General features: G+C 41.3%; 1 protein-coding gene across 2 annotated transcripts in view; it reads left to right on the plus strand.

The window, feature by feature from the left end:
- Positions 1-273: 273 nt before the first annotated feature.
- ep400 (E1A binding protein p400) overlaps positions 274-24,036 on the plus strand; it is a 38,534-nt gene continuing 14,771 nt past the window's right edge. For both annotated transcript variants that reach the window (XM_082188064.1, XM_082188065.1), the window contains exons 1-26: positions 274-471; positions 5,098-6,449; positions 7,471-7,578; positions 7,791-7,875; positions 10,217-10,608; positions 10,954-11,259; positions 11,384-11,569; positions 11,765-11,905; positions 12,423-12,501; positions 12,587-12,645; positions 12,751-12,808; positions 14,326-14,415; positions 16,061-16,174; positions 16,319-16,506; positions 16,642-16,819; positions 16,947-17,083; positions 17,287-17,456; positions 18,057-18,231; positions 18,346-18,482; positions 18,579-18,765; positions 18,843-19,012; positions 19,450-19,640; positions 20,425-20,625; positions 22,402-22,566; positions 22,698-22,841; positions 23,875-23,957. In XM_082188064.1, coding sequence (XP_082044190.1) covers positions 5,130-6,449; positions 7,471-7,578; positions 7,791-7,875; positions 10,217-10,608; positions 10,954-11,259; positions 11,384-11,569; positions 11,765-11,905; positions 12,423-12,501; positions 12,587-12,645; positions 12,751-12,808; positions 14,326-14,415; positions 16,061-16,174; positions 16,319-16,506; positions 16,642-16,819; positions 16,947-17,083; positions 17,287-17,456; positions 18,057-18,231; positions 18,346-18,482; positions 18,579-18,765; positions 18,843-19,012; positions 19,450-19,640; positions 20,425-20,625; positions 22,402-22,566; positions 22,698-22,841; positions 23,875-23,957 — 5,064 coding nt within the window. In that variant the 5' untranslated portion in view covers positions 274-471; positions 5,098-5,129. The remainder of the gene's footprint in view (positions 472-5,097; positions 6,450-7,470; positions 7,579-7,790; positions 7,876-10,216; positions 10,609-10,953; positions 11,260-11,383; positions 11,570-11,764; positions 11,906-12,422; positions 12,502-12,586; positions 12,646-12,750; positions 12,809-14,325; positions 14,416-16,060; positions 16,175-16,318; positions 16,507-16,641; positions 16,820-16,946; positions 17,084-17,286; positions 17,457-18,056; positions 18,232-18,345; positions 18,483-18,578; positions 18,766-18,842; positions 19,013-19,449; positions 19,641-20,424; positions 20,626-22,401; positions 22,567-22,697; positions 22,842-23,874; positions 23,958-24,036) is intronic.

Below are 24,036 nucleotides of genomic sequence, written 5' to 3' on the forward strand. Positions count from 1 at the left end.
AATATATTACGAAAAGCCTTTAAACATTACTAGAACTTTTTTTGTAGTCAGCGTTTAAGGTATATACATGTACAGAAAATCGCTTTTCACCTATATTTCTGTGTATATATAAAATTCTACTACATGATTAATACTCATTATCCATGCAAGGTGAGTAACGAAGGGAAGCAAAACCTACGGTAGTCCCGCCCTCGCGCATACGCTGCTCTTTCTTTCTGTGTCGTGATTGGACAACAGTCCGTCAGTCAAGTAAACGTCACGCTCTCAGTCGAGTGTTTCCGGGTATTCAGAGAAGAAAGAAAAAAATAATCAGTGTATCGCCATGATTCGCACAGAAACATCTGTCATACGCTAATAACAGTTTTATTGACTGTGTATTCGTGAGAGTGGAAGCCCACAGGTGTTTTGTCAATTAGACACTGAGGGTAGAGTTTGCAGTGGATGGTTGGAGCGCGGGACGGCGATTGTACAGTAAGTGGCGCGTGTTGATGTTTGTGTTTAGCAGGGGAGCTAATGCTCCGCGAGCGGAAACTCACACATATTCTGCTTTGAATGCTCACATAAACCACACCACTACACACACTTAAAGAATGCACACGGGTATGTTGCACGTGCTCGTAACGTTACTGGATCAGAATAGCTATTTGTTGAAACGAGAAGAGTGGGTGGGTTTGTTAGCTGTGTTAGGCTGTGGCTGACTATATGTCAGTCAGCCTGAGAGCAGAGAGGGGTTTACTAGTAAACACAGTGTTGTCAACCCCTTAGTGGGGTTTATTCCTTGCTAAAATATACCGTGGGAATTATGTTTCCCCCCAAATACCACAGTCACTATTGAAAAAGCATAAGTTAATACAGGGTCTGATTCAAACATTAAGAATCTGTCAGTTATTTCACATTTAGTTTAATATCTCTTTTTTATATACAATGGCTTGTGGCTAGTATAAATACTGTAGAATTACTGTAAAAACAACAATGTGATCTTTTTATCGTAAGCTGTGGTTACCATGGTGAATGTCTGTTAGAGGTGGTAGGGATTTAGTGACTGATCGATTCAGGATTGAATAGTCAAATCAAGTCAATTGTATTTGTATAAAGATATTCACAAAACACATTTTCACAATCCCTGAGACACATTTCTTGAAAGCTTCACCCATTTTCTCACAACTTTACACACAAAACCACATTTTTAAACTACATTTACAAAACCACTGACTCTTCTGGCAAAATCGAACAAAGCTTTCAGATCATACACAGGTCAGTCAATATGTAAACACTACAGTGCATTCATTAGACACTACAAAAAAATTAATAAAAGTGGAGAACACAGCATCCAGATCATGTAGTTACCAATTGTACAATTACTTAAAGTATATTGATAACAGTTTAGTAAGGTGAAAATACTGTATACTGTATGTACTGTACTGCAAGTATAGTATTGTATTGGATATTATATAGTATTATTTATTTCTGTATATTCAGCACTTGCATACGGTAAAAATGCACTTGCCCAACTGCAAAAGGTCAAAGAGTATTCTAAATCAAAAGCATGTTACAGTACAATCAGTGTGAGTTTCATTATGCCTCAGCATCACGTCATTGTGCTGGATCCGGCCTCAGGACAAAGGCAACATTGATGCCCTAACCCTAACATTGATGTCCCTTGCCAGCCCGGATCCAGCCTTGACAACACTGCTCTTTCTTGTCCTTATCCTCTTCATCTTCATCCACCACCTCTTATGTGCTCTTCCTCCTCTCCTTCTCAGATAGTTTCCATCCATTGTTCGTATCAACATTCAGTGCACCTGTGTCACCTGTGCAGTCTGAGCTGGCCTGTATGTTGTACAGTTGGTTTAATCACATCTTTAGAAATGAGAGTGAACAATTTTGAGTCGTTGTGTGTAAACAATGACAATTGTGTTATAGTTGTTTAACTTCCAGCTTGTTTACCATTTTCCAACACAAATGCAATGCATCACAGTGCGAATTCGTAAGTGAGAATGTATTTAGAGTTTTGCAAATGGTTAAATGAATAAATGTTAATGGAGTCTACTGTCTAACTACCAGAACTTTTTTTTGCCAAAAGAGTGATTTTATTCGACAAAATATGTTTAGGCCACTGAGCATTCTCTGGTTCAGAGAATGGGGTTTAGTGTTTTAGCTATTGAGAAAAAATGTAATATCCTCATGTCTTATAGTCGCACTTAGCAGTGATGCATGTTGGATGCATGTATCCTTATATATATATATATACACTCACCTAAAGGATTATTAGGAACACCTGTTCAGTTTCTCATTAATGCAATTATCTAATCAACCAATCACATGGCAGTTGCTTCAATGCATTTAGGGGTGTGGTCCTGGTCAAGACAATTTCCTGAACTCCAAACTGAATGTCAGAATGGGAAAGAAAGGTGATTTAAGCAATTTTGAGCGTGGCATGGTTGTTGGTGCCAGACGGGCCGGTCTGAGTATTTCACAATCTGCTCAGTTACTGGGATTTTCACGCACAACCATTTCTAGGGTTTTCAAAGAATGGTGTGAAAAGGGAAAAACATCCAGTATGCGGCAGTCCTGTGGGCGAAAATGCCTTGTTGATGCTAGAGGTCAGAGGAGAATGGGCCGACTGATTCAAGCTGATAGAAAAGCAACTTTGACTGAAATAACCACTCGTTACAACCAAGGTATGCAGCAAAGCATTTGTGAAGCCACAACACGCACAACCTTGAGGCGGATGGGCTACAACAGCAGAAGACCCCACCGGGTACCACTCATCTCCACTACAAATAGGAAAAAGAGGCTACAATTTGCACGAGCTCACCAAAATTGGACAGTTGAAGACTGTAAAAATGTTGCCTGGTCTGATGAGTCTCGATTTCTGTTGAGACATTCAGATGGTAGAGTCAGAATTTGGCGTAAACAGAATGAGAACATGGATCCATCATGCCTTGTTACCACTGTGCAGGCTGGTGGTGGTGGTGTAATGGTGTGGGGGATGTTTTCTTGGCACACTTTAAGCCCCTTAGTGCCAATTGGGCATCGTTTAAATGCCACGGCCTACCTGAGCATTGTTTCTGACCATGTCCATCCCTTTATGACCACCATGTACCCATCCTCTGATGGCTACTTCCAGCAGGATAATGCACTATGTCACAAAGCTCGAATCATTTCAAATTGGTTTCTTGAACATGACAATGAGTTCACTGTACTAAAATGGCCCAAACAGTCACCAGATCTCAGCCCAATAGAGCATCTTTGGGATGTGGTGGAACGGGAGCTTCGTGCCCTGGATGTGCATCCCACAAATCTCCATCAACGGCAAGATGCTATCCTATCAATATGGGCCAACATTTCTAAAGAATGCTTTCAGCACCTTGTTGAATCAATGCCCGAGGGGTGCCATTTTATTTGCATATTTGAATTAAGGCAGTTCTGAGGGCGAAAGGGGGTCAAACACAGTATTAGTAATGGTGTTCCTAATAATCCTTTAGGTGAGTGTATATACTGTATGCGTGTATATTGCTTTACATAAATGTACTGTGTATGGATACAGTACATTTACATTTAAAGGGTAAAAATGAATGACCCATAAACATTTATAAATTAATATACTTGCTTGTATAGTATAGACACTACTACAGAGAATTGAACAAAAATATTTACTCAAAACAGAAATAGTTTATTATCCATTGACAAGAGTCAAGACTGTTGGTAGATTTAATAATTCACACAAGGGGGTAAGGTAGCACCTTGGATTATAACATGGTTTATTATATGATGATGATGATAAATCTTTGAAGACTAATTATTGGCATATTAATTATTAAAAGGGATAGTTTACCTAAAATAAAAATTGCCATTACTCACCCTCATGTTGTTCCATACCTGTATTACTTTTGTTCATTTTAGAAACACAAATTAAGACATTTTTAATGAAATCTGAGATATTTCTGTCCTTCCATTGAAAGTCCATTTCACTAAAAGTTCATGCTCTATCTAAGGACATCGTAAAAGTATATAATTCAATATAATTCAAGTGGTTGAATCCAAGGCTACTGATGAGACACGATCATTTTAAGATGAACAGATTTAATTAAGGCTTTTTTTCATAAACGCCATTGTTTGTTGCACATACATAGAGCACATTGGTTTCCGCGTGTCAAGTAAGCATGTTGAAGCATATGTGATGCGATCTGGGAAAACCCACCACATGGTGAAATTTGATGTATTACAGGTTTTGATATCATATGGAAGCTGGTATCAAGCCCTTTCCAAATCTGTTTTTATTTGTATCATTGCTTGTTGGTAGCAAAAGTTATGTTTATCTGAAGTCGGCCGATCGCTATGATTTTCTGGAACGGAATTTTGAGAAAAACAGGTTTAATAACTGTCACCGTCGGGACGCTTGGCACTCTTTTTTTTTTTAAACAGGATTGGCGCGAAATGCGCACTAATACACATTCACTGTACATGTTATGTGGTTTATTTTATAGGTAAACTATCTTTGTAGTGTTAAGAGACGGACAGGTGTATGGGATATACGGCGATTGTTTTGGTTTTTTCCCCTCTGCCGTGCGTTAGAGAAAATGGTCGCATAGAATGCATTAGAGAAAGAGAGTATTTTCAGCTTGACACTATCGCTGTTTTTCTGCACTAAACAAGGGAATTTTGCCAAGATATTTTCAGAGATAAGAGAAAAGATGTTATAGAATAATAATTTAATGAAAAAAAAAACTGACATTCAAACTATTTTGGAATTTACTGAAAACGGCCCAGCGCGACATCCGACGGGTTTTCCCAGATTGCATCACATATGTTTAAAATAATTGGACTTTTTGGAGTATCAAAGTTTTGATTTCAGTCAAAATATATTCATACTGTTATTTGTGTGTAAAATAAGGGTTTGAAATGACATAAAGGTGAGTAAATGTTGTTGACAGAATTTATTTATTTTAATTAACTGTGCCTTTAATTGGCCTTGGTCTGTTTGAACTACAAATTATTAATGACTCTTTCCCTTGAGGTTCAGTATTAATTAATTTCTACATCTTTGCCTAAATATATGCATGATAGAAACATTGCACTATTGTCTCCCCACAGAGTGTCTTTTAATACAATAAAAGTGGCACGAAATGCACCATGGAGGAGGCCCACCAAATGTGCAGAGGAACCTTCAGAGAACAAAGTCCTTCACTGGATCTGAGGCAGAAGAACAGCAGCAACCACAGCAGTCCCAACAGCAGCAGCAGCCCATGCCGGTTACCCAGCAACAGCCAGCAAATGCCAATCACCCCCAGTCACCGGTGACATCTTTTGCTCCATCTGCAAGTCCCTCTGCGCCACAGTCTCCCAATTATCAAATCATCATGAGTAGGAGTCCGGTCACAGGCCCGAACATGAACATCACTTTACAGAACGTGGGACCAATGGTTCCAGGGAACCAGCAGATCACCCTCGCCTCCCTGCCTCTCCAGAGCCCGGCGTCCCCTGGCTTTCAGCATCAGCCCCAGCAGTGGAGGTTCGAGCCTGGGTCTTCGTCTTACATCCAGGTGACGTCACCCTTGTCCCAAAGCCTACAGCCTCAAAGTCCCACCCAGCACAGTCCGGTCCCCATACAGGCTGTGCCCAGGCCGAACGCTCCTGTGTCGGCTATGGGAGTGTGCGGTCAAAGCCCAACACGGTTTGTGGAGGCAGGGATTATGGTTAGGCAGCTCAGCTTGGGTAGCCCATCAGCCCATTTTGTGTACCAGGATGGAGCAGGATTGGCTCAGCTGACTCCGACCACAACAGGAGCCGTTCAGCTGACCTCACCTGGGACTCCGGGGGCCATCAGAGAAAGACGCCTGTCCCAGCCACACTCTCAAACCGGGGGCACCATACACCATTTGGGCCCGCAGAGCCCGGTTGCGGCAGGGGCTGCTCTCCCGACTTTAGGCAGCCCTGGGCATATCACCACCTCCAATCTGCCTCCTCAGATCAGTAGCATCATCCAAGGCCAGTTAGCACGACCCATGATTTTTGAGAAGACTGCGCAAGGCGTTGTGGGAGCATCTGTGGTGCCCTCTTTCGGGGTCCCATCCACCATCCCTCCCTCCAGCCCATCCAGGAGCAACCCTCCCCAGGGCCTTACCAGCCAGTCCATGACCCCCACCAGCATGAAGAAGATGCAGCCGAAAAAACTGGAAGAGATTGCGCCCTCAAACCCAGAGGTGGCACAGTTGAGGAAGCAGTGTCTGGAGCATCATGGGAAGAAAATGGAGAGTCTGAAGGAGGTGTTTAAGGAGTACCTGATAGAGCTCTTTTTCCTGCAGCATCTGCAAGGGAACATGATGGACTACATTGCCTTCAAGAAAAAGCCTTGTGTGCCTCTCTTCACCTACCTGAGGCAAAACGATCTTGACCTTGAAGATGAAGAAGAGGAGGAAGAGCAGTCCGAGGTCATTAATGATGAGGTAAAAGAATGCATTGGGCTCTTACTTTGTTTTCAAATGCACTTTTCTTTGTGTAAGTCTCTTTGTGTAAGATAAGTTTGGTTTAGCTTATAACAGTGATACAAAGGTTTAACACAACCTTTTATTGTGTCCAAAAAATATTTTATAAAACATTTCGAAAAACTTTTATACTGTTTGTAAGAAACGTTTAAATGTAATGGGGTTTAAAAGGCATCATGTGGTGTAACCATCAAGTAAAAAAGAAATACATTTTTTACCTTGAATACATGTGAGTATTGAATACACATCATACTCTTTATTTTAAAACAGTTTTAAAATGTATATTTTTAAGTAAGAAAACATACACTACATTTCAAACGTTTGGGGTCAGTAAAAATGTTTTGAAAGAAGTCTTTAATGCTCACCCAGGCTGTATTTATTTGATTAAAAATACAGTAATATTGTGAAATTTGTGGGATTCGCAACACATGACATTTTACAGCCTTTTCACTGTCATAACAAGGTTGAATTTCTGATATTTTAAGAGGGTTATTGACCTAAGAGACAGTCACTGAGCTCTTCAGGTGTCCTCTCTATGATATAATTTCCTGTTTTTTGTTTGCTTTTATTGGTCAAATCACATGACATGATTTGGGAGACTTTTCCCAAATATTAATATCCAGTGATGTTTTGTTTAAATGTTCTCTCTTTGTTTTCCTAAGAATTTTTTTTTATCAAACTCCTAAAAAAATCCTTTTAAAGAATAGTATTCCTTAAAGGATGGTTTCTCTCTTCATTAGGATATCAAGACAGCTGTATCACTTTTTTACTTTATCTCCCCCAATAATATCTAAATAAATGTTTAGAAATCTATGTATTTTTGACTAAATTAATAGATCCAGATGATCAAAATGATCATCATGTCTCTGACCCATGAAACAACTTTTCTTTGTAGAGAACTGGTCTCTATTTCTTTTGCAGACATCAGGATGTATTTTCTGTGGCTTTGTATCTTTCATCTGTTTCTATGACAACCTCTCAGGTGAAAGTAGTGACTGGAAAGGATGGACAGACGGTGACTCCTGTTGCTATAGCTACACAACTCCCACCCAACGTGTCTGCAGCGTTCTCCGGTCAGCAGCAGTTCCAGGTGATGGAGGCTTCCTTACTAGAATTGTGAAGGAGGATTCATTCAGAACATTTCAAATATTTTTAACACTCCGTATGACAGGGCGTTTTAATTATGTGGTTTGAGAGAATTGTGACATCAGACATAATAAGGCAAGATTTTAGTTGGAGTTAACAGAACTGTTTTCGCTCCGTGTGAATGAGACCCACTTTGGTTTGTCTTCCATCTCACAGACTCATGTCGGGGTGGCAGGTGGCAGCATCTCTAACCCTGTGGACATGGAGGCTTTCAAACGGCAGCAGGCCATGGCACAAGCAGGTAGGGCGACGTTGACGCAGGGCAAAGGTGGAGGCCAGTTTTCTTTTGTTTTCTTTGTTCTTTATCCCCCTTTTTGTTTTATGCCTTTCTGTTTGCTGTTGTTAGTTTCCTTTTCTCCCCTTCCAATTTGCTTCTGCTTACTCAGTATTCCGGCATCTTTTCCCAGCTCTGTGTTTGAAGCCTGTAATCCAGAAAACAGGGAACGGAGCTTCCCAACAGCTTCCTGCTGGTGTGCAAACATCATTGCCATGTGCCAAGTGTTTTTTGTTTTGTTTTTTTTCTCCTTCTTTTTGTTTTCTTGTTCTATATCTCATTTTTTTGGGAGGGAGGTCTTTTGCGTTTTGAGGGTATTGTGTGTTTTGCATCCCAGATCAGGCTAAGAGGTCCCGGATGGAAGTGGGTCGGCATGGGATGATATTCCAACACCCCGCTGTAACTGCTTTAGGATCTCCCGGCGTTCCCCTCCAGCAGCTCATGCCGACAGCGCAAGGTAGGAGCGCCGCTGTGTCTCGGGCCAGGTCCGCTCTTGTGTCCGTTATTCAATGCTGCTGGAGGTCAGGGTTCATTCCAGAGTTCCCAAAGTTGATCCCACCTTTTTTTCCAAGCATCATCTACCAGTTGTGATCCACTTGTTGGGACTCAGTTCAGTCTCAGTTCTCATCTCAAAATCTTTTGCTAACCATCAAAGGGACAGCTGAGCAGAAGATACAGCTGAAGATCAATTTGGAAGACATCACTTTTTTTCATTTATGATTTGCTCATTAGTTCCTTGAGCCATTCACCTCATTTGTGTACGTTCTTCTTCGCCATAATGGCATCTCTGATTCCATCCATGGTTCATCAGATGATGAGCCCCAAACTGTCCTCTCTACTGGGATGTCCTCTTTCACACCGTGTTTGTTTTCCTTTTAGTTCTGCGGTTTTATAGTTGACATCTCCTCTCCTGATCCTACAAAGATCCTCCTTCACTTCCCTAAACTCACTGCATTCTCAAATTGGAATCTCAATGCATTTTCAATCTTGGTTCCCTCCATCTAGCAAGTTATTTTAATTTGTCCTTGTTTTATCGTCATCATATTTTCTGTTCCCTCCCTCATCTTCGGTTTCCATAAAATTCCCTCATGACCTGATGGTGAGGAGCCGATAGTGGTGCTCAGGAAAGCTCTTATAAACAAGCAAATTAACCTCAGAAAGCTCCGGAGTTGAAAACATTGCTGTAGTTGGTAATTTTGCTCATGATGAAATCCTAAAAGAGGGAGATACTTTGTGTTTACAGCTGGGCTTTACCTTCTTGTGTGCTAAACTTCCCTTGTCATTCCTCTGCTATACCCTCTGCTTTGCTGTTGTTTAGCACGTGTATTAACGCAGATGTTTCAGACATTACCTGCTTCATGCATGTTCATGAAATGTGTCAGTGCTTCAGTCGTGTCCATTTCCTTTCCTTCTTTTGAGTTCTTCTCCTGTTTTTATTTTTTTATTTTATTTTATTTTTTTGTTTTCTTGATTTGTTTCTTTTAATATCTAGACTTTTCCACTTATGGATAGATCAGTGGTAATGCATGATTAGTTTTGTTCTTCATAGTAGTACTCTTAAGCATTGAATGAAGTATTTTAATTTTCACATTTACGAGTTCTAATTTTCCATTATTAGAACATGTAAATCTACCTTGAGTTTTGTTATTTAGTCATTGTGACATGATCTGTATTTTTCATTAATGATCCCTTTTCTTCAGCATTGTGTAACACATTGCTGGTTACTCATAACATCATACCCATAAAATCAAAAGTTTGGTTGAAACATAAATGGGTAAAATGTCTATTGCTATAGAGTTCTATTGCACTCCACAATCAAAATACATTTTTAGAACCTTAAAGCTTTTAAGTATTGTGGCATTATTTTCATGACAATTAGACATCTTAATGTACTTGATTTAAATGTCTGTAATAATTATGTAATTAAAAAAATCAAGCTAAATTTTTCATATTTAGATTTTAAAATGTTACATAGTCATTATATAGCCTGAATTATGATTAAATGCCACATCATACAATTTAAATAAAATCTAACATTAAGGTAATGTGAAATGGAGTTAGAATTTGGGTGTGAAATATGACTCAGACATGTTCTTTCACTTTATTTAAAAACAAGAAAAAATTTGTTTGGATATAAAGTGTCACTTTTAAAATTTGGGCCTTTCAGGTAAACAGACAAGACAATATATGATTTCAAATTCTTCATTTTTTTCCTTTGGAATTCTTCCTTGCCCCCCATATCCCTCTATCTGTCTCTCCTCTCTTTCCTCTCTCTACTCTGTTTCCTTCATCTTGCCCCGTGAAACAGGAGGCATGCCCCCCACCCCCCAAACAGTCCAGATTGGTGGGCAGAAACAGAACCAGCAACAGTATGACCCATCCAAAGGTCCCCCGGTCCAGAACGCCGCCAGCCTTCACACGCCACCCCCGCAGCTTCCAGGCCGCCTACCCCAGGGTGGGATCCCCATGGCGGGTCTGCCTCTCTCCCTGTCCCAGGGTCAGGCCATGTTGGTGGACCAGCAGGCTCCGATGTCTGGAGGTCAGCTCCAGGTGAAGGTTCAGGGTACTGGGGCCGTGCTGGCTCCAGTTAACCCACATGCACAGCTGCAGGCACAGCTTCAGCAGATGCAGTCAGGACTCCACCTCCAGATGCAGCAGCAACAGCAGATGCAGCAGTCGGTCATGCAGCCTGGACAGGCAGTGAGTATGCTTAACAAACTGTGCCAAGAAAACCTCACTAACCACATTGAGAAGTATGTCTTCCAAGTTTGAAAAAGCTTGTTCTGCTTACTGGGATAGTAATAAAAGTGTGTTATGATGGGCATGTTTGTAATTTGGCTCTTTAGCTTTTGGACTGTCAAACAATTTGTGAAATTTGTCTGATGACACTTTGGAAACTAAAAAGTGGTATAAAATCATCACAATGTTCACAATTTTATATCGTCAGCAAAACCATTATGAATATATCATGAATATTCAATATATATTGCACAGCCCTATTACAACAGTAGATTTTCTTACAGTTCATCTTCTCTTTTTTTTCAGACTGTGACGCTTGTTCGTCCTGGATCAGATTCCTCCCAGCCTGCCCAGCGTTTGATGTCTAACTCTCTCTCCAACGCTGCCATGTCTCCTGTTCCTCTCACATCCCCGTCCTCTCTACCCTCCCCACACCCTTCTGTCCCGGTCCGCACCCCCTGTACTGGCCCCAGCCTCTCCTCTGTTGCCCAGTCCAAACTCGCTTCCACGAATGGCACCACCGGGCTGAAAATGTCTGGGCTGGGTCAGAATCCGGTCGGGCAGAACTCACAGGAAAGCTCTCAGGACAAGCAAGCAGAACAAGCCAAGTTGGTGAGAACAGTTACAATATGATCTTTAATATGTTCGGTACATGTTAATATCAGCTAAAAATAGGTTACTTTGTTGTATATGCTGCCTATAATATCTCAGACAAGATTGTCACATTACATTGTAGGAGAGTCACGTGCACCAGCGCATTTCAGAGCTCCGTAAAGAGGGTCAGTGGTCAGCTAGCCGCTTACCCAAACTGCAGGAGGCCTGCAGGCCCAAATCCCACTGGGACTACCTCCTGGAGGAGATGCAGTGGATGGCGGCTGACTTTGCCCAGGAAAGGCGCTGGAAGATTGCTGCTGCCAAGAAGGTGAGAAGACTCGCACTCAGTCTTCGATATTAGCAATGTCTCAGACAGTATTAATTGAGCCGATTGCTCTGTGACTCCTAGCATAGGTAACACCTCAATGCATTCGGGCACATGTAATAGTGACAGTGACAATTAGTTATAGAGCAGGCTAAGATTCTGCTTTGATTTTGAGTTCAATGTCATCTTTGTCTGTAGCTTGTGCGCACATGTGCACGTTACCATGACGAACAGAAGAAGGTGGAGGAACGCGAGAAGAGAGAGGAGGAGATGAGGCTGCGGCACATTGCCAGCACCATCGCCCGTGGGGTCGACTACTTCTGGTCCAACATCGAACAGGTACATTTACTTTTTATTGATACCAGTATTATTTTGGTTATTTTATTATTTATATCCTATTATATTATTTATTATTTTGAATGAGCTTTTATTTCTATAATTTTAGTTTAATTTTATGTGCTTTTGTCATTTTAGCTTTAAACATACTTTAAACAAAAAAAATTTCAGTAAGTTGCCAAGGCAACATTTCCAATTTTTCATAACATTTCTAAGGGGCCATTCACACAGAATGAGCTTTGCAGTAAAAAACCAAAAACAAGGCTCAGGTCAGTAAAAACCCCCCCCCAAAAAACGCAACGTCTAGAGAAGCATTTAAAAGTTGAGCTTTATTTCTTATTTGGGCGCTGCGTTTTTTGGAACGCTATCTTATGGACGATACTCTGCAAAAGACATGAGACCCGAGCGCAATGGTCAAACACTTCCGTCTAGTGCATGTTTACATTGAAAAACAATGGATAAGTAGAGTGCAGTGAAATGTAAAAACGTGAATAATTGATTTCTTTCCCTCTTACCACAGGTTGTGGAAATCAAGCTGCGTTTTGAGATCTATGACAAACAGCAAAAAGTTCTCGGCCTGCAGAAGGCAGCAAGTAAAGGTGAGGTTATGTAATGATTATATCTGACCTGTCTTAACTGTTTGTCAGAGTTTATTAATTCAGAAGAGACGATGTATTGTTACAGGTCATTGTGCTAAACCGGCCCAGTCATCCGGAGAGAAATCAGATAAAGAGAGTAAAGCGGTAAGATCTTCTCCATGAGTTCTCAAAGATCCTTCCTCATTGCTGCTTAACTCATCCTCTCATTGTCCACAACAATCTTCAAACCTCTTTTTTTTGTCCTTTAAGCAGGAGACTGGCCCATCCCGCAAGAGAAAGTCAAGCACCTCGCTGTCAGATGTAGAGGGTACGTACTGCATTTCTACATAGTTAGCATCTGTGTGCGCGTCTGTGTGCGCGTCTGTGTGCGCGTCTGTGTGCGCCTCTGTGTGCGAGTCTGTGTGCTCTGTGTGCGCGTCTGTGTGCTCTGTGTGCGCGCGTCTGTGTGCTCTGTGTGCGAGTCTGTGTGCGCATCTGTGTGCGCGTCTGTGTGCGCGTCTGTGTGCGCGTCTGTGTGCGCGTCTGTGTGCGCGTCTGTGTGCGCGTCTGTGTGCGCGTCTGTGTGCGAGTCTGTGTGCGAGTCTGTGTGCGAGTCTGTGTGCGCGTCTGTGTGCTCTGTGTGCGAGTCTGTGTGCTCTGTGTGCGCGTCTGTGTGCTCTGTGTGCGCGTCTGTGTGCGAGTCTGTGTGCTCTGTGTGCGCGTCTGTGTGCTCTGTGTGCGCGTCTGTGTGCTCTGTGTGCGAGTCTGTGTGCTCGTCTGTGTGCTCTGTGTGCGAGTCTGTGTGCTCTGTGTGCGCGTCTGTGTGCTCTGTGTGCGAGTCTGTGTGCTCGTCTGTGTGCTCTGTGTGCGCGTCTGTGTGCTCTGTGTGCGAGTCTGTGTGCTCTGTGTGCGAGTCTGTGTGCTCTGTGTGCGAGTCTGTGTGCGCGTCTGTGTGCTCTGTGTGCGCGTCTGTGTGCGCGTCTGTGTGCTCTGTGTGCGAGTCTGTGTGCTCTGTGTGCGAGTCTGTGTGCTCTGTGTGCGAGTCTGTGTGCTCTGTGTGCGAGTCTGTGTGCGCGTCTGTGTGCTCTGTGTTGCGCGTCTGTGTGCTCTGTGTGCGCGTCTGTGCTCTGTGTGCGAGTCTGTGTGCGCGTCTGTGTGCTCTGTGTGCGAGTCTGTGTGCGAGTCTGTGTGCGCGTCTGTGTGCTCTGTGTGCGAGTCTGTGTGCTCTGTGTGCGAGTCTGTGTGCTCTGTGTGCGAGTCTGTGTGCGCGTCTGTGTGCTCTGTGTGCGAGTCTGTGTGCGAGTCTGTGTGCGCGTCTGTGTGCTCTGTGTGCGCGTCTGTGTGCTCTGTGTGCGAGTCTGTGTGCTCTGTGTGCGAGTCTGTGTGCGCGTCTGTGTGCTCTGTGTGCGAGTCTGTGTGCTCTGTGTGCGAGTCTGTGTGCGCGTCTGTGTGCTCTGTGTGCGAGTCTGTGTGCGAGTCTGTGTGCGCGTCTGTGTGCTCTGTGTGCGCGTCTGTGTGCTCTGTGTGCGAGTCTGTGTGCTCTGTGTGCGAGTCTGTGTGCGCGTCTGTGTGCTCTGTGTGCGAGTCTGTGTGCTCTGTGTGCGAGTCTGTGTGCGCGTCTGTGTGCTCTGTGTGCGAGTCTGTGTGCACGCTGCTGAATGCTCTGTTGTTGTTGTAGTTCGCTTCTGTGTGCACGTCTGTGTGCGCGTCTGTGTGCGCGTCTGTGTGCGCGTGCGCGTCTTTGTGCGCGTCTGTGTGCGCGTCTGTGTGCGCGTGCGCGTCTTTGTGCGCGTCTGTGTGCGCGTCTGTGTGCACGCTGCTGAATGCTCTGTTGTTCTTTTGCAGTTGAAGATGAGGAAAGTACAATAGAAGAGCAGGAGGCTACGGAGGGCGCAGCTGATCAGAAAGCCGAGCTGGCCGATCTAACAAAAGAAGGCAAGTTTTACATCTCGGACGTTTGGTCATGTCTTTAAACAGAAATACATTTTGATATTAATATTTTAGAAATATATCAGACTATGGACGAATACATAGTATTCCATATTAAGTGATTGACTGAAATATATAGCTGCTTTTTGGCATTTTTAAGGTCATTGATCATGCTGCATTGGTCAGTTATATAAATCTATTTGTTTACTTGGCAATGCTTTTTAAATGTATTTTTATTTAATAAAAAAAAAGTTTTAAATGAATTTCAGGAATTTTGTGTGCAACTTCTTATGAGCTAATAATTAAGTTATTTTTAATAAATGTTTTTGAGTAATTTGATTGAATTTTGAGAGAAAATTAAGTTCCTGGAGTTTTGTGCAGTGTTTATGGGTAACGGTTTCAGGCTATTATACATCTGTATTATATTGGCCAAGGCTAGCTCGTTCTCTAGTTATCAGCCACTGAAAACTCGAACAACTAGGGCCCTATGAAATCCGTTTTATTTTTCCCCAAATTCCGTTTTATTTATTTTTCTTTTTACATTTTTAATTTTTTGGGCTCCCATTTTAATGGTTAAATTAAAATGTAGTAATCAGAAAGCATGTCTAATGATTTAAATTATGAAACTTATACAATTTAACAATTATTTATAAAAAAAAACAACAACAAAAAACATGTTTAGGGCCCTATGTAATTAGTTTTTTTCCCTCAAATTCCTTTTTTTATTTCTTATTTTTTGACCAAATTCTGTTTTATGTTTTAAGTTTTATGGATTCCATTTGAATGGTTTAATTACATTTTAATAATAAATGATTTAAGCATCAATTCTATGATTTTGTTTTTGAAATTCTGTGTTGTGTATTTAATTTTTTTCTGGCAATCAAATGAAGGCATAAAACATTAATTTACTTTTAATCTTTTAATCATGTGTAATTAAACTTTTTTGTCAAACAAAGTGCTGCACAATAGAGCTTTACTCTTAGAGCAAAAATCTGGAAGAAAAATTGTGATTATTCCTTAAAACATAGTTTTAATAATAATTATTATTATTTTGTTAACTGTGTTAGTATTATTATTACATTGAGACATATCTAAATTCTACTGTACAACAGTATATATTTGTCATAATTTCTGCAGGTTAAACCTAACTTTTCAATCAGACCTTTGAGTTTCTGTGTGTTTGATATGCAATAGTTTTTCTCAAATGAAACTGTAAAATTCTTTGTGTGAAGTGAGAGTGAAGTGACTCTCAGAGCGGCTCTGGAGAAGTTCATGCATTCATGTCCTCATAAAGTGAGGTGGCAGAGGAAGAAAACACTGTGAGCGTCACGACGCATGCTTCAGTGTGTGTGTGTGTGTGTGTGTGTGGTAAATTAAATTAGACAAAGATACACTCAGAACATGCAGGATTCATATTTTAATAGTCTTTGTGGTTTAATATTCACAGACATTAGTCTATATCGCAATTCGAGTTAAGTGTACTGACCTACTTTTGATTTATTCATCCAAGATTTGACAAATTCCGTGAAATTCCGCATTATATAGTGAATTCCGATTTTATGACGGGATTTCGGGATTCCGTCCGTGTTTTCCGCATCGCGGAAATCAAAGGGCCCTACACTACTATAAACTATGTGTCTGTGTCTTCTAGCTGAAGTGCCATTGGATGATCTGGTGAAGCAGTACGCTGGTGCTTACGCCGAGGGCTTTGAGTGGCCGCAGCCTTCCATCCAGAGCGAGGATGAAGACAGAGAGGAAGCTGATGGTTTGTCTTAAGAACTAAAGCAATTGTTCATACATTCTCAATAGAAACCCTGAAACACAAAAATATTCAAATAAATCAGTACTTTTGACCGTGTATTGATTTGATGTTGCAGTAACAGTTTTTTTTATGCTGTTCTCTGTTCAGACATGAATTCTCCATTGAACAGTCCACATGATGCAGTGCTAATAGACTCTTTGCTAAGTATGGATCAGTACCGTGGGGCTGAGCGGATGGCTTCTGGCCCTGATGGGAAGCCCACAAAGGATATCGCTGAGGTTGCTGCAGCAACAGACCTGATTCTGCCCAAAGGCAGCGCCAGGACCACTCTAACTGTGAGTCACTTATGCTGTTACTCACAGGGACTGATTTAAACAGGAAGATTAAATATTCAATTGAGTGGTTGTTTAATTCAAAGTGGCCTCTCTGTGTTTGATTGTCTGATGACTCATTATCCCTTTTCATCTCAGAGTCGTTCCTCTCCTCCTGCTCTGCTGCACGGCTCTCTGAGAGAGTACCAGCAGGTCGGGGTGGAGTGGCTGGCAAACCTCTACCGCAAAAACCTCAATGGCATCCTGGCAGATGAAACCGGTCTCGGCAAAACTGTACAGACTGTGGCTTACTTCGCTCACTTGGCCTGCAACCAGGGTACCACCACCAGCCACTTCTAGCACAATTATAGACAATAAAAATGTTCCCTTTAGGTGTCAGATTTTTTTTTGTGTGTATTTAAGAATAAAATGTAACACATTCTGGTGTCATGTGGGTGTTGCAGGTATTTGGGGGCCTCATTTGGTGGTGGTGAGGACCTGTAAGCTGCTGAACTGGGAAATGGAGTTCAAACGCTGGTGTCCTGGACTGAAGATACTCCTGTACCTCGGCAGCCGAAGGCAGCGCAGACACAAGAGATTGGTATGAACCATGTACTTTCACGTACCAGACTTAAATGTAAATCCAGCCCTGTTGTCAGAGCTTTTTTTTTTTTTTGCATTAGATAATTCCCGAAAATAGTTTTTAAATGAGTTGGTTGGTCATTTAAATTCTTGGTTATGAAGTGGGCACCTTTTTTTCCTGTTGTCTGTTCTCACTTTCCCACTGTCGTCTAATGTGTGCAGAGGTGGTGTGAGCCCAACAGTTTCCACGTGTGTGTGACATCGTACAAGCTTCTGCTTAAAGATCAGTCTCACTTTATGAGGAGGCGATGGAAGCACCTGGTGCTGGACGAGGTGCAGCTCATCAAGAATATGACTGAGAAACACTGGGAGACCATCTTCAATATAAAGAGGTTAGGAAACATGCCAAAACACTGGAACAATTTTCCATTTAATATCTATTGATGTCATGTTTTCAAGATTTTTATATTTGAGAAAATATTTACAGTACATTTGGTAGATTTTAACTGCTGTTGTTACTGTAATTGTTACTATAACTAATACCATCAAAATTATTTTCAATTGTTGAAATAAAGCTAAAACATAAATATTAAATACTTAAACTAAAAAAAATAGACTGAAATGAAATGTTTGACATACTAAAATTACTAAAACTGAAATACATATAAATCAAAGCACAATTTACATATTAAAAAAAATAACAGAAATGACAAAAGCACATAAAATTATTCTAACTTAAACGAAAATTAAAATGTAAACAGAACAGAAAATATAAAAATAAAAGCTAATTCGAAATATTAATAATACTTTATATGGATGATATTACATTTCTATACAATTTTGCCTAAAATAATAAAAACTAAAAGCAATCATTTTAATTTAGTATATATATATATATACATAGATGGTTATTTGCACCTTCATATTGGTGCATCCTTACTATTTAAGATATATTGTAAAAGTTCAAATTTTTTATATGATTTTCTCAACAGTCAGCAGAGGATCCTCTTAATCAACACGCCTCTGCAGAACACTCTGAAAGAGTTATGGACCATGATCCACTTCCTCCTGCCTGGAATCACTCACCCATACCTCAGCTTCCCCATCAAACCCGGCACCGATCAGAACCAGGACTACTGCCACAAACTGGTTATCAGACTGCACAGGGTGAGGCCTGATGGAAGTTGTTTCTGGTGACTTAAACACAGGACGTTGTGCCTTTGGTTAACTACCTTTCACAAGCACCACAGTCATAATTTTGTTTTCTCCTTTCTGCTGTAGATGATTCAGCCCTTCATCCTGCGTCGTTCCAAGAGAGATGTAGAGAAGCAAATGCCCAAGAAGTACGAGCACATTCTCAAGTGCCGTCTGTCCAAGAGGCAAAAGAGCATGTACGAGGACATCCTTATCCAGCCCAGGTCAGTACAGGACACACTAAGCCAAACACACCTTAACCAGCTCATCTCCAAGTCATCCATTTTGAGTGGTTTTCTGTTTTTTCTACTGCCCTCTAGTGCACAGGAGGCTCTAAAGACAGGACATTTTGTCAGAGTCCTGGAGGTTCTTATGCAGCTGCAGAAGATCTGCAACCATCCAGACCTGATCCAACCCAGAGACACACACAACTCTTACATATGTCAGCCACTTCAGTACAACACCCCATCATTACTGCTCACCGCACTGCAGCAGGACCAGTGGAAGGTAAGCAAGAGAAATAAACACATGGACTGTGCAAGATAGAAGATGTTTGTTGACTAATAGGCCATTTTCTGTTCCAGACTGTAGATTTGTCACTGTTTGACCTGATTAGTAACGAGGGCAAGTTGACTCGTTATGAGGCAGACGAGGCTCTGCCAAAACTCAGAATGACCAAACAGCTGATCGAAGAGATCTACAGTGCACGTGACCCACCAGCACGACCCAGACCATGCAAGATCAAACCTATGAGGTGTCCATTCTTAAAGACCCACCACTCTCATATCATAATGAATTCTGTAATGTAAACAAGCATGATGAACCTTGACTGTGGTTAGCTGTAAATTCCCCTTCAGTAATAACAGGCATAATATTTGTAAATGAGACAAACCTAATAATATCACAATACAGTGTTAATACTGATGTTGGTGCAATTGTTTTCACACCAAAAATCATTTCACTTCCTAGAATGATGTAATTATGGAACTGGTTCTTGTTAAATATAATAGGTATATTTCTTAATACATTGTTTGTTTGTTTTTTCATGGTAAACCGTCTACGCGGTATAGTAGTGAATATTACTTTTGTTTTTATTGAACATATTATGACATGTATGATGGGGAGATGACAATGTACCACAGGAATGGCCCGGATGAGTTGATGCTGACTGTTGGATGTTTGTAACTTCAGGTTGTTCCAGCCAGTGCAGTATGGGACTAAACCAGAGGGGCGTCTTGTTCCCATGACTAGCAGCACCACTCAAGCCCCTCGTGCCACTGCTGTGACTACTGCCCCCACCACCACTACCAACCCTGTTACTGCTGCTCCTAGCACACAACCCAGGGGCAAATCACCTCTTACCACAACCACTTCCGCACAGGGTAAGACCCTAACTTCTTACACAAACGTGTTCCCACACTCAGACCCATAACTCACAATCTGCAAGTTTTTGTGAAGTGGTATGATATTTTTGCAGATGATTTTTGATGCAGATGGTCTCCTCCCCAGAAAACATGCTCATGTCAGTTATTTGTTCCTAGGAATCTCTATTTACATGTTTTTTTATATGTTATTTGTTGCCATCTCTGATCTTGGTGTTAGTTAATTACTTAAACTAATATATCATAAGTTATGTTTTCTGAGGCTTCGCTGAAATCCCTAACCCCAAAATTTTCATTTTCGGTTGAACTATCCTGAACTATAAGTCGGCATGAAATGGAAATTACTTTATTTTATTTTTTTCTTCTATATTTGTCAGTTGGGAATTGATTGGATCATTGTTGTTTGTTAATTGCTGTTATCTCATGTGAGTTGCACACATCATCATAGAAGAGATGTCATTGCAAGGGGAGGGGAAGTTCATATATTTTATTGAAGATTAGAAGGACACAAGTATTTAACATAAATAATGCGCACGGATAAATCATTTATAAACACTGCATCTTTCCATAAATTTTGATTTCATGGTGACTTTAAGCAATCACATAGCAATGCAATTTATCTGCGCAACTTTCTAGCACTGTGGCAAGCACCACTCAACAAAAATCTGTATAATATAACATTGATTGTATGTCCTAAATAACAGATTTTCTTTAATCCTCCACCCCCATTACACTCACTTTGAATGGTCTGTTGAGATTGTTAACTCCACCTCTTTTTCCTTAGCCTCCGCAATCAAAAGCTCAACAGGACCACTCTTATCTGGAGCCACCCCTAACCCCCCCTCTACCCCTCTGGCTATGGGTGTGACCGGGGTCACTGCTATGCCTGCTGTGACCCCTCACGCCCCTGCCGCCCACCCCCTCCAGCCCAGTTTGGTAACCCAGAGGCTGGTGCTCAGCTCCCAGGCCCAGGCACGCTTGCCTAGTAAGTGGCCTCCCCATCACCGACAGCAGATCGGCCCTCTCCTCTGCACTCTCCCTTGTGCACCTGCACTTAAACGTTTCCTTATTATCAGCAGTAAACAACCTGAGTAAAGATCAGAGACAACGGTACGTCTCTGCTGAAGTGGGCTAGCTTTCATACAGACCTCCACCAGAGAAACTAATGGTGAAAATTCAACCCGTAGTGTGTCTGCAAACAAATCGACACCGTGTCTGCTGGCATATCTCCAGTCTGATTTGAAGTGTAAAAATCTTTGGCTTCAGCAGATGACCTACGGTGGTTTCTCTCCTCACCCTAAACAAGCATGTGTCCACCAGATCTCTCTCCGGACTGCACCCGCTGCCTCCAGTTTTTCACTTCTTTTTTTTGACATATTTATTCCCTTCCCTTTATTCTGGTTTCCTTTCTGCATTTGAATGACTAATCTCTTTTTTTTTTTTGTGCAGCTCAGTTGAAGGATGATCCAGAAGCTTTCTAATATGTTTTTGCCTCCCTATCGTTTCAGTGCAGCTTTTCTTCAGAGCCGTTTATTTCATTAGCCGTTTTTCCACTGTCGGGCCAGTGCGCACTAGGGCTAAAAATGAGCCGGATGGGGCCAATAGCCTCGGACCTTGAGCCACGAGGCCAAAATCAAGTTGCATTTCCACTGTACCAGTAGCCCTGCGGCGCTACTACTTGATCGCAAAGTGAGCATCACAGAAGTGAACGTTTGGTTTTTGCTTAAAGACTTTAGGACTCGATATTTGACAAATGATTTACAAGGAAAAAAATTTAGCTGACACAAATTACCTAAATTACTGTCTGAGTGCACATCAATCAATCTGAATCAAACTGGTGTTTATCATCTCACATAAAAAGAGAACATGCATACTTATTCAGAGATGAAACCAAATAAATACATTCATATGATTTGTTTTTGTTCTTAAATCTTAATCGTTGTGTATTTATTATGGCAATGATTAGCATAAGTAGCCTTTAGCATTGCATATAAATACATTTCTGCATCATACTGTGATCAGAATCCCCATCGAATCTCAAACACTCGCTGGTGTCTGAAAGTGAGTTTAGAGCTAAAAATTGTTTTCAATGTCTTTGTTTGCTGGTAACTTGATATAAAACATGGGAAATGAGCAGCGATGTTGACCATCTCCTGACTCCGATAAACTCTGCCTTTGTTCATGACCACTCCTCAAGCCCCAGTTGGCCCACTTTGGACCAAGGTATTTGGCTAGCCAAAACCCCCTGGTCGTTGACCTAGACTAGAGGAATCCCAGATGAGGCACTATCAAGCCACAGAAGTGACAGTGGAAACGCTACTGGCAGGCACTAGCACGCTCACTTTTGGCCCGACAGTGGAAACGCTACTGGCACGCACTAGCACGCTCACTTTTGGCCCGACAGTGGAAACACGGCTATTGTCCTCCTGCGGGTGAAAAGAGCATCAGGCTTGTGGGTGCTGCTCCCCATGTCACATGTAACTATTGTTACATGGAAAACCTTTTAAACGAACAAAGATTTGCACCCACTTTTATTCGCTCTGCTAAACAGGTCAGACTGATTTCAGTTTGTTTGTTTCAGGTTTTTATTCGTAAGGTTTTGTTTGTGAAAGTGTCTTTCGTTTAACACACCTTGGTCACGCATGTCTCTTTCCGTGCTCACCCTGAAACTAACACAATTTTTGGGTTTTGTTTGTTTTCTCAGAGAGAAATTTTCAGCTGCTTTGCACTGTAATTTAACATTAGTAATTTTTCCCTACTGAAGGTGGAGATGTGGTGAAGGTTGCTCAGTTAGTTGGACAGGGCCGCATCACCCAGCCAGAGACCCCTGTGACCTTGCAGTTCCAGGGAAACAAGTTCACCTTGTCCCCGAGTCAGCTGCGACAGCTCACCACCGGCCAGCCCCTGCAGCTCCAAGGTACACTCGGTAATGTCCAGCCCGTGTTCATCCTCTCTCTCTGTCTCATTCCATTGTCATGTTCAGTCACTTGTGCCAGTTGATTTTATGTGTGTTCAGTGGCCTAATGCGACGCTTATATATGTATGTGTCTGCATTAGGCAACATCCTGCAGATTGTGTCAGCCCCCGGACAACCTCTTCTCAGGCCACAGGGACCACCAATGGTGTTGCCTACCGTGCCCCAGGCTGTGCCTGTCCAGAACTCCTCAGGCACGCCACCCCCTGCCACCTCCACACCACAAGGTGAGACATTGCTCCATCCTAAAGCTGATTGTTATGCTCAATAGTGATCGACCATCACCTAAATCAGTGGTTCTCAACCTTTTTGCCAACAAAAGGACATTTTAAATGACATCTATGTAGGTTAAAATGTTTCTGCTACTTGTTGTTCCAGTACCTGCTTTTAGCTACTTGTTTTCAATGTTTGTTTGTTGTTATTTATAGCAAATAGGACTCTAGCAAATAGGACTGGTTATATATTAAAAAAATAAAATAAAAATTTTGAATAATTAAAAGATAAGTTATAACAAATACAATTTATAATTTAACATAAAATTATAGTAAAATGATTTCGTGAATGATTCCATTCCTCTCTCTCCTCACAAATTGTGCTAAATGAAAATAAAATGCAAAAACACTAAAATAAATAATCTAATTACATAATTCCAAAATTTTCAAGAGCTCTGTTTTTCAGGGTTTACCCTCTTAATGCTCAATTAATTTACATTACCTTTCTAGTTATTTGTGATTTTATAAGCTTTTATAAAATTATTTTTAATCACTTATAGACAATTTCTACCTCATTATTAAATGCAAGTAGACAACATTTTTATGTAGTAAGCTCACTTAAAAACTTTAGTTGAAGTTTTAGAATTTTTGTCATATGTAAATGTATCTTATATAATCTTATCTGCTGTATTTTGCTTTTTTTGTTTAGTTTTTATTTTCCTTTTCTTTTGTATTTATGCAACTCTTGTATTTTTTGTAACTCTACTCTAACTCTAGCTCTAATATGTTAGAGCTTGATGTTGCTAGGCAATATTATATTTATAGAAATTTTTTAAATGAAAGTTTTATTGTATTTATTATTTATTTCAGTTCTAGACATTTTCGAAATCAGTCAAATAAAAAAATGTAAGCCATTTTGTGCCCCTTTGAAAGTGTGCTGAGTTGTTCCCGGCCCCCTGGTTGAGAACCACTGACCTAAATATGTGATATTCTACTGCTGTCTTAGATTATTTAAACTTAAGCTGTCTTTCTGCCTGTTTCCATAAAGCAACCAACATGGCACCCACAGCCACTCCGGCTACCACAGATACGGAAACAAACGCTAAACACTCAGCTAATGCCACAACACAGGTAAGTTTGGAAGACATGTTAAAGGAAACAATGAGGTCCATTGAATAGTTGAATAGAACCTTGTCTCTGTGTCTCTTTA

This window comes from Leuciscus leuciscus, assembly GCF_965113295.1.
Source record: "Leuciscus leuciscus genome assembly, chromosome: 13".
Lineage (NCBI taxonomy): Eukaryota > Metazoa > Chordata > Actinopteri > Cypriniformes > Leuciscidae > Leuciscus > Leuciscus leuciscus.